This window comes from Hakea prostrata, chromosome 10 (genome assembly GCF_041222555.1).
Source record: "Hakea prostrata isolate BN-2017 chromosome 10, UWA_Hpros_2, whole genome shotgun sequence".
NCBI lineage: Eukaryota > Viridiplantae > Streptophyta > Magnoliopsida > Proteales > Proteaceae > Hakea > Hakea prostrata.
Genome location: NC_142609.1, coordinates 298,885 through 309,365, shown reverse-complemented (window position 1 = coordinate 309,365; position 10,481 = coordinate 298,885). Strand labels below are relative to the sequence as shown.

The 10,481-nt window shown below is 39.4% G+C and overlaps 2 protein-coding genes across 2 annotated transcripts; both read left to right on the top strand.

Annotated features, from left to right (window-relative positions):
- Positions 1 to 1,261: 1,261 nt before the first annotated feature.
- Positions 1,262 to 2,753, top strand: LOC149001266 (glutathione transferase GST 23-like). Its single transcript, XM_089137309.1, has one exon. It carries the CDS (start codon positions 1,472 to 1,474, stop codon positions 2,372 to 2,374), a length of 903 nt encoding a protein of 300 aa, XP_088993435.1. The 5' UTR covers positions 1,262 to 1,471; the 3' UTR covers positions 2,375 to 2,753.
- Positions 2,754 to 5,505: 2,752 nt separating this feature from the next.
- Positions 5,506 to 6,938, top strand: LOC149001265 (uncharacterized). Its single transcript, XM_089137308.1, has one exon. It carries the CDS (start codon positions 5,506 to 5,508, stop codon positions 6,547 to 6,549), a length of 1,044 nt encoding a protein of 347 aa, XP_088993434.1. The 3' UTR covers positions 6,550 to 6,938.
- The last annotated feature ends 3,543 nt before the right edge of the window (positions 6,939 to 10,481 follow it).

The window sequence follows — 10,481 nt, the reverse complement described above, 5'->3', positions numbered from 1 at the left end:
GCCTCAATTCCAGTCAGACGTCTGTGACAGTACAAACATAATGAACATTGTCGTCAACCACATCATCCACGCAAACAGAGTAGCTAGGGCCTAGGGGACAACACAAGGGAGGAAAAAGGCAAAAGGAAAAAGGAACAGAACAGTAGAGTACAGTCCTTGCATATGGGTCCAATCTCCATCCCACGATCTCAACTTGAGATGCTTTTGCACAAAAAGCAATTTAATTGAATTGAAGGCTAATTACTAGACTACCTTGGGATTCGGGGTTTTTTTAACTTGCAAGTTGCAAGTTGCAAGTTGCAACCAACCTGTAAAGTAAGTCTGGTTTTGTTGTACGGTTGTACCCATCTGGTGTCGAGTTGAGTTGGCCACTTCAACACTTGGCCCTCATCGATCGAATAACGATTGACTAGCTCAGGAACGAAGTCAGTGATATGAAATTGTTTCGGTCATAATGCGCATGGCTAAGCGAGATTTAGTTTTATCGAATTCAAAATTTCAGTCAAAGATTTCAATATTTTTTGCTAAATTTTGATCTGACGGCTTCTGTGCATTAAATGTATAAAACTAAAACAAAGTCTCTAATGATAGTGGCATGGCGCCTTGGCAGTGCTATGTTTAAGAAGTGAGGATCAGTAGCCTTTGAGAAGAAGACGACAACAAAGTTGGGCCGCTCAGGTTTTAGATCTTCTCCAATTTCCATTAGGATTGTGAGTCTGTGACACATATAATTAATAATCTAATCTTTAAAATTAAATCCTAATTAAAAAATGAATCTAATCAATTCTTAAAGTTAAGCTTCAGACGAGAGTCAAATTTGGAAGAAATGTTGGAAATTTATTAGATTTAACTTTTAATTGGATTATTAATTGTTACTTAAAATTCCGTAAAATTTTCTCAAAGCTTATGTACAATTAAAGAACGAAAAAGCCGCTGTATTATATCCGAAGACATGGAAAGAAATGTTTGTATGTAACAACGGGAGCGTAAGCTCATGAAATTATTGTTAATCTTGTCGCTGTTCTATTTAACTTATCTTAGAGACCGACACACTAGGTAGGTTGTGTCGTGGAGTAGTCTACTACAGCCTAAACGAATCTCCGCCGGCACTGTGTCCGGCTCTTAGGCTCTTAGCTTTTATATATATATATATATGTGAATATATCTATACAGCTGGCTCTACGTACGATTGATTTTTCTCTTTCATTATTTAATTATGTATCTACTAAATGGAGTGGGGACGATGGACGATGGGACTCGTAGTTGGCCGGCCTGCTTGCTGATCAAGTCACCACCACACACCACCGACTCTCTGCAGTGCAGTCTGTGACGCTTGTATGCATGTATCTATAAAAGGGCTAGCTCGCCCGAATTTGGATATGAAATGAACAAAGCCTGCCCGAATTGTATCAACGTCTATCTATCTATCTATCTATCTATGGACTAGCTACCAATTCAACAAATATTATTAATGGAGTCTCGCGATGATGGAGAAAAAGTGGTGGACGACGGAGGAGGGGAACAAGTAGTGAAGCTGTTTGGGTCCTGGGGGAGTTCATACACGCAGCGAGTGCAGGTGGCGCTGAAGTTGAAAGGCGTGGATTTCGAGTACGTGGAAGAAGAAGACCTGAGCAGCAGCAAGGAGAGCAGGTCGCTGCTGTACAAGTACAACCCGAACCCGGTGTACTACAAGAAGGTCCCTGTTCTACTCCACGGCCACAACCCACTTGCCGAGTCCATCGTAATCCTCCAATACATCGACGAGACCTGGTCTCACATTTACCCCTTGATGCCCGTCGATCCTTACGAGAGGGCCCTCGTCCGTTTCTGGTCTCATTTTGCCGACGACAAGCTGGGTCCGTCGGTGGGGGCGGTGTTCCGAGCGATGGCGGCACCTACCACTAACACTACCAAAGGTGAAGGTGAAGGGGAAGGTGAAGGTGGTGGTAATGATGATCATGAGGAGGAGGAGGAGGAGGAGGAGGAGGAGCTGGGAGTAGCGGTGGAGGAGGTGCGGAAGAACCTGAGGGTGGTGGAGGAGGAGATGGAGAAGGGGTGGTTCAAGGGGAGGAGGTACTTCGGAGGGGACGATAGGGTCGGAATTCTGGACCTGGTCATCGGGTGTGGGTCCCACTGGATATGGGCACTGGAGGAAGCCGCCGGAATCAGCCTCGTTGATCAAACCACCTTCCCGAGGTTCCATTCTTGGCTTAGGGACCTGGAGCAACTCCCCGAGTTCACTCAAACCGTCCCTCCCGCCCATCAGCTGCTTGATATGTTACTACGCGGAAGCACTACTACTACTTCATCTTCATCTTCATCTTTTCATTCTCCTCCGCGTCCTCCTCCAACAACAACTGATGATCATGAATAATTAATGAATCGTTCATGAATTGACCTCACCGGCCTTTACCTTATATATTAAGTTAGTTAGTTAGTTAATTAATTGGCAGCTGCAGTTCTGTAACTGTAACTATACAGGCGTCTCATGCATGCATTTTTATTCTGTGGGTAACTGGTAAGCTCGATGCATGTATGTAGCAGCAATACCTACGTAGTACGTACGGAGCTAGCTAATGCCTAGTGGTGACTGGTGAACGTGCATATGTATTTCTATTTCTATTTTACGTGTATTTTGGGCTTTGGCTGTGCTAATTAGGCTATTTTATGCTATAAGCCTATAGCAGCTTCCATGGAGCATTTGGAGTCTTCAATATTTATCTATAGTCTTTTTTTTTTTTGGGCAAGAAATAAGAATATTTATTTATAGTCGCTTTTGCTTCTTGTGTCTCAGCTCTCATCAAGACTCTCAAACCAGCTAGTTGGAGTGTTGGACAAGGCGTATAGGCTACTTTAACTTGTCGGAATTCGGAAAATTTTGCATTGTAGTGATTGTACAACTCAACTTTCTGTAGATATTTCTATTTAATTTTTTTCTTCTTCTTCTTCTTCTGTAGATGTGCTTAAGGACAGTGGTTAACAGTCTTTTAATGTGGAGGGAGTAAAAATAAGAAGCACAGTGGTTAACAGTCTTTAAACGTGGAGGGAGTAAAAATAAGAAGCACGGTGGGTAGCAATCTTTGAACGTTGAGGGAGTAAAACTAGCTTAGTGTTGGTGTTGGGTTTGAATCTCTTTCTCCCCACAACTTCTCCCATTTACATAATGATAAATGATTTTACCAAACTACAGCCTACATTCTCGGATGAAAAATATTTTATTCATTAGATTTGAGTGGAGTGGAACCTGCTGGAAAAAAGAGGAGAAAATAAAGGTGAAACAGTGGAAGCATTAAAAGGGAACTCATAAATATAAGCAAAGGGAATATAAAGGATAAATGGTGTTATAAATTTTTTTTTTTATTTTATCAATTTTCATTTTTTTATTTTTCCTATTTTAAAAAAAAATAAATATTATAATTTATTTTTGGTAAAAAATGAAAAAAATAGTTTGATAATTTTTGTCCTGAATAAATTATGGAACAAAAAATTAATTAAAAGTGATGATAAAAATTGAGAACATATCATTAGGGTTTGAGAGAGGAAAAAAATGAAATGATATGGTTATCATGAAAAGAATGTATGTTTAATATTCTTGTCCTTAATTTGTATTTTGATTTTGGGCCTATTTGGTTACATGAATCTATAGATTTCAAATCTTTGTATTTATGAATCTGAGAATTATACCCGTTTGGTTGTAAAAATCTCTAGATTCATGAAATCTAGAGATTCACTTTTTTACACTAAAAACATGAATCTATAGATTTATGGGTAAGGGGTGAAATCTAGAGATTTCAAAAAAGCTATACATTTGCACATTCACAAAAATCACATCGATCAAATATTTTTTTAGGATGAACCCACAGATTTCATTCCACAACCAAACATCTAATTTTATAAATTATAACTCCATAGATTTGAAATCTATAAATTTGAAATATCTAGATATTTGAAATCTCCAGACTCATGTAACCAAACAGGCCCTAAACAATCTATGCAAAAATGAATAGAATGAGTTTTGACCTAAAATCCATAAGAAAAATTTGTAAGGGGATTTTTCTATTCTTTTAAATAAAAATAGAATTTAAAACAAATATCAAATACATAAAAAGAAAAAAGAAAAAAAAATCAACAAATAAGAATGAGAGTTGATACAAAAAACCCTTATAAAAAGAGAAAAGCAAAAAAGTATATGCTGGCCAATGGTAGATTAGTAAGGCGGTTAAAAACCCAACTTCCCACGTGGAGGTCTTAGGTTTGCACTCCGGCGGCACTTATATTAGTAATATTCCCCCACCCTTTATATAAACTCTTCAATGTTGCGATTTTTACTCAATACACAAAAAAAAACAAAAACTAGCCTAAACATAAAATCAAAATTTACAATGATGTGATTGTTTTCTATCTAAGTAAGATTGTGTGTGGTAGCGTAAAGTTGCGATTTTTTCCCTTTATTTCGTTTTTAATTCATCAGGTGGTGGTAGTAGGAAGGGATATCTCTGTTTTAGTTACTCAAAAGGATCATTGCGAATGATAATACAAACTTCATATATATATATATAATATACATTTTTTTTTTTGAATAAACATATCTCAATATTATTCTAGCTGTGTGATTAGTTGGAAAAGAATATTACTGTAGTAGAACAGACTTAGTCTTGGATCGGACTTGATGTCCCATCCAATCAAATAATGTATAGAACATGTACACATATACGACTTGATGGGTGTTTTTTCACTTGTTTTAATCTGAATTATAGCTCGACTGCTCAAGTGTGTGGTAAAAGTAAAAAGTGTAAAACAAAAGAAAGTAACACCAGAAAAACTGTTTCACACAAAGAGTCGAGTCCAGAGTCTCATTTTTATTATAGTAGAGACTAGAGAGGTGATTTAGCTTCACCGAGTTCATCGTCAATTAATGGGTCGCGTCGTAGGACTCGTGTGCGCAAGTACGTACGTACGTTGGCTTTGAAATTTATTTCTGCCCTTGGATTTTCGTGCCCCCTTCCTTCCCTTTTCAATTTTCATGTGATCTTTGCTTTTGGCTTTTTAATAATTAGTAACACTGGGCGGGGGGGTAGTTCAAATTTAATTCGAGTTGAACGGGGTACAGAACAGAAAAGGAAAGGGGGCAGTGAGAGAGAGAGAAACTGAAGCAACGTTGCAGATAGATAGATGAGGATGAGGAGAGTGCAATATATGTATAGCCTTGTGATTCACGTGAATGCTTTTAAGGTGATCGTGATTCATGGAAAAATATATATCGCCCACCGCTCCATTCACTCTGTTCACGTTCCGTTTTGTCCTTTTTTTTTCACTTGATCCTATTTAACGTCCGTCCCCTATGCTTCGGCCCTTGATCGGTCCCAGCTACTTCCTGCACATCCTTACTCGATCCATATCTTTTCGATCTTTTCTCGTTGTAGCTGTCTGTCACCTCACCGGGCCACGGGCCACCGGCCACTACCACCACCACCACCCCCACCCCCACCCCCACCCCCACCCCCAATGAAAGACCTGTCCTTTTTCCTCCTCAAGAACTCGCTTGGAGCCAAGATGAAGAAAGGTCTCAAAAGTTTCTGCAATGGGGTTGGTTCAACATCAACGCTCAACCAGCTGCAGAACAAGCTGGCGGCAGCTGAAGAATGTGAGGGATCATCGTCGACGTCCAGCTGCATGGTGACCCCATCCATCGATACCTCTACAAACTGGAATATGGACAAACCACCAACCCTGGAGGAGATGATATTGCAGCTAGAGTTAGAGGAGGAAGCTGCTACGAGGATTGCAAAGCAGCTTGATGATCATGTCATCGTCCTTGACGATGCATCGAATTCGAAACGTAGGATGTCTTGCGTAAACAACTCTGACATATTACGTTCTGCAAGGAATGCGTTGAATCAGTATCCTCGGTTCTCTGTTGATGGGAGGGATGCCATGTACCGATCTTCCTTCCGGAACTTGAACTTGAACTTGAACTTGAACTTGAAGGCTGGTGTTGGAAGCTGCACAAGTGGGAGAGCATCGGTTTGTTGTAGCAACACTACTCCTCCTCCTCCAACAACTACTCCTACAACTAGTGCTCTTGGGTTACTACCGCGTACCATAGCGGGAGAAAGCGTGTTCTGGAGCAAACCAGGTGTGGTGGCCAAATTGATGGGCCTGGAGGCCATGCCGGTACCCGTGCCCTTGCAAGTGGGTAGTAGTAATGGTAATGGAAATGGTAACCTGCAGTACAGAAAGAACAATAACTTCAACCAGAAATATTTGAATCCGGGTTCCTCCGGTATTATTAGGAGGGAAAATCTTATTCTTAGGAGAGCGGATCAAAGACGACGGCAGCAACTGGAGAAGAGAAAACTTGGTGGTGGTACTGCTACTGCTACTGCTACTGCTACTGCTACTGCTACTGCTACTAGTGGTTGCAGGCGGTTGGGAATCAGAGCGACTGGGTTCCCGCCTGCAGGTTCAACAATTGCTAGCTCTAGCTCTAGCTGGGTGATGAAGACGCCAATTGCTCAAAGGGGTCGGGAGGCCACACGGTTGTTGTGAAGTTTTTACTTCATATATATGATATGATTCCAGTTTATGCCATGTATATACCCTTCAAGGTTCGCTTCAGTTTAGATTACAAGTAACTAACGTACGCACTTAGCTTGCTGATGGTGTGTGTCCATTGGTAACATATACGTATTACACGCTTTTCTTCCCCCAAAAGCTAGCTTGTTTTCAATCTATATATGGGGCATTTCCTGAAAGTCCGATAAATTAGTCCAGTAAGATACAATGTTTTGTAAGGGTTTTTGGATACACAGGACAGAATGAGAGATCGATCGAGACGGGTCACTAAACTTTCCGTTACCATCTCTCTGATCTCAGGTACGTTATTCACCTATCATGCATGCAGATCCTATATATGCCTACGTCTGGGTATCCGGCTGTTATATAGATGCCCTGCCCGTGGTACTCGAGAACCAATTTTGATACCACAAATATAGGACATCCAGTCCGAATCTTCTTCCACCTGAATAAGTCCTCCTCATTTCTCCACCCTGCACGCATGGCCCGCTCCTCCGCCCGGCCCGGTGGATGCCTTACCGAACACACATTTTGGATCCTCTATCGATCCCATCAACGTGTAGATGTTCCTTAATTGGCAAGTGGATTAGTTAATCCATGGCACAATCCTAAGAGGGAATTGTAGGGGGAAAAATTATAGAGGATGTGAATCCGTGCGCAATTTGATCTCATATTTTGGGATCAAATGAATACGTTTGTAGGTACAATTAGAACATCTAACATTTTGTTGCTTGTGTCCCTTGGTCTTTTTTTATTTATTTATTTGTTTTTGTGTTGGATAAAAATGAGTTTACCTTCCTAGTTTACAACTTGCTTCCAAATTGTTTAGGGCCGGTTTGGTTACATGAATCTAGAGATTTCAAATCTCTGGATTCATGAATGCGAGATTTATACCCGCTTGGTTGTGAAAATCTCTAGATTCATCTTTTTACACTAAAAACTTGAATATATAGATTTATGGGTGTATGGGGTGATTTCACTAGAGATTTCATCCCTACTATAAAAACGCTAACCATTTGCGTATTCACAAAAATTACAAATGAATTCACAGATTTCATTCAACATATTCGGTTAACCAAACAGTTAATTTTACAAATTGTGACTTCATATATTTGAAATCTTTAAATATTTGAAATCTCCAGCGTCATGTAACAAAACAGGCCTTTAGTGGTGAATAAAAATGTTCTAAAATATTATCGGTACCAACTTAAAATACAACCCCTTCTTCCATCCTGTGGAGTTGGTAGCATGATGAACCCTTCCCCTTGTCAAGGAATGTAACACTTGCATTAAGGAACATCTACAAGTCGATAAAAAAAATTCAAACCTTTTTCTCAGGATAGTCCAAATCTTCTTCACCTTAATAGTCCTCCTCATTTCTCCGCCCTCACGCATGGCCTATCCAGTAATACATGGGCAGACCTGTGTCGGTATAGGAGAATAGAGGGACAGTCAGCCTTGGTGGAGAGGATCTGAGATCTTTAAACTCACAAAAAAGTTAAATATAACTAGGGATTTAGGAATATATTTGTTATAACACTTAAAGGTAAGCAGAGAACCTAATACTGAGTAATACTTTTAGGTAAGTTCTCAAACTAAAAAAAAATTACAAGAAAAGAAAATCAATAAAAAGGGTTTCCTTTAATTACTTACTTGAAATAGAAGTTAACCCAATTTTGTGACAGCTAGCTGCCCCGAAATTATTAGTTATTGTGTTCCAATCATTTTGCTAGTTGAGAAGACGTTGTAAAGGGCATAGCTTTCTAATCTCTTACGAATGCTTGCCGGTCAACATTCAGAAAATAGAGGTTGCTTATTGATACAACAAAGATTTGCTAGTGGATGATAAGTATTGCTTCAAAATTTGTCGTTGGTTCGAAGATAACTTGTATCACCTACGAACTAGCTATTTGCAAACAATAAGAATGGTGAGAGTGGGCCACCTCTACAGAAAGGAAGCCACCTCAAGCGATCTAGTCAGATTCCAAAAAACACAAATCCTCCTAATGAGGAGTTAATGTCCAAAAAATTATAGGTTCCTTAGGTAGTTGCAGGAGAGTTAATGCTAGATTGATCTTTGCTTACTCATCTTGCCTCTTGATTTTCTTACCTTATAGATAAATTTCATGTTCTTTCTTGAGAAAACAAACCTTGATCATTGGATTCACATATTCGACATGAAAAGTCTGGATGGATTGTGACACCAAGCTTGCTAGAGAAGCCAAGGCCCAAATCTTGTTGGAGAAGCCAAGGGCTTGATACACCTTTCCCCAGATCTTGTTAGTGATTTGGACTTAAGTGATCCTTTGATTTGACGTGTCCTTTCTTAAATTCCAGACAGATCATAAGGAAGTAGTCCCAAAAAGATTATGATGGATTAGCACCCCTATGATGAGCGTTAAGTACTTAAGGTGTTGGAGTAGAGCATTAAATTTCATGTTGTTTTCCACCTTCTCGCTACTTTCGTCAGGAAGTAACATTTATAATAATATCTATTGAACGTCCATGTTGTCATGTTCATATTTCCACGTGGCAGTATCATGAGGGTGGTCTTAAGGAAGAGTCATTTTCCGGGAAGCATATGCATGTGTTAGGATTAGAGCAATCAATCACACACAATAGAATAGAAAGCAAAGAAGAAGGAGACATGAATTTTACCCTGGTTCATCTCAATGTGAGGCTATGCCCAGCATTAGGTTTTTCACTATATTCTTCTCGAAAACAACAATTTACAATTTGCATGTGCCTGCCCCCACACCCCCATGTCCATCAGCAATAGAACGTGAAGTATGAGCCATATTCAACAATCTACCACTTGGTGAATGCTTCACATGCTTCCTCAAACCCAAAGCAGTTGTACACCATTTAAACTTCTCAGAACTCATTGCCTTTATAAGAAAATCAGCACTATTTACTTTTGTGCCAATTTTCTCTCGCATCACAACCTTTTGTTCTATCTTCTCTCTGATAAAATAGTACTGTAAGTTGATATACTTGGTCCTTGTGTGAAAACCTAGGTTTTTGGCCAAGAATATTTCACTCTGACTATCACACCCAACCATCACTCCACCTTGTGAAAAATCAAGCTCTTTACACAATCGACGCAGCCAAATCATTTCTCAGGGAGTTTCTTTATCTTATTCTTCTCCAAGATTTCCACAAGTTGTTGTAGATTATTTCTACACCTCCTCATTGTAAAATGGTCATCCCTAGAATTTTGCTAGTAGCCCTTTCTAGCTATGCTAAGATCTAGTCATGGTAACAAAGAAGGGTGGTCCGATGCCCCGGATTCACATCCTTATTAATTCCTTTCCCTACAATTCCCTCATAGGATTGTGCCATGGGATTGTGCCATGTGGTATTTAAATAATCCAACGGTTACCCAACAAACTAGAGTTTAAATAATATTCAAATTTATGGGGTGTGTTTAAATAAAATTCAAATTTAGTTTAAATTGAGTAACCGTTGGAAAAGCAAACACTTGCAACCCTCCATCTTTTACCAGTAGGTTTGTCTTTGAAAATGAGTTTCGGAATAATTTACCAAGCACTATATTTCTGGGGAGCCGAGATTCATGCGGGCGCGCTCTCCTCAACTATATCCTCAGGGGAGATATCTCGACAACAATCGAACCCGCAACTTCTTCACTAAGAAGCGTGGGTGTTACCACTAAAGTTACTCTGTGTTGGCTTTACCAAGCACCATTTTATGCTTTAAAAAACATTTTTCTTTAACATAGAAATACAAAAAATGTTTTATGTGAGAAATTTGTATTTTTAAGCAAAAGCATTATCAAAAGGTTCCAAAGAGTTTTCTCACGAAAAAGAAAAGAAAAAGCTTTTCTCAAATGACCCAATCCAAGGATCCGGGTAATTGAGCAAATCATCCAAATGAACAAAATAAAG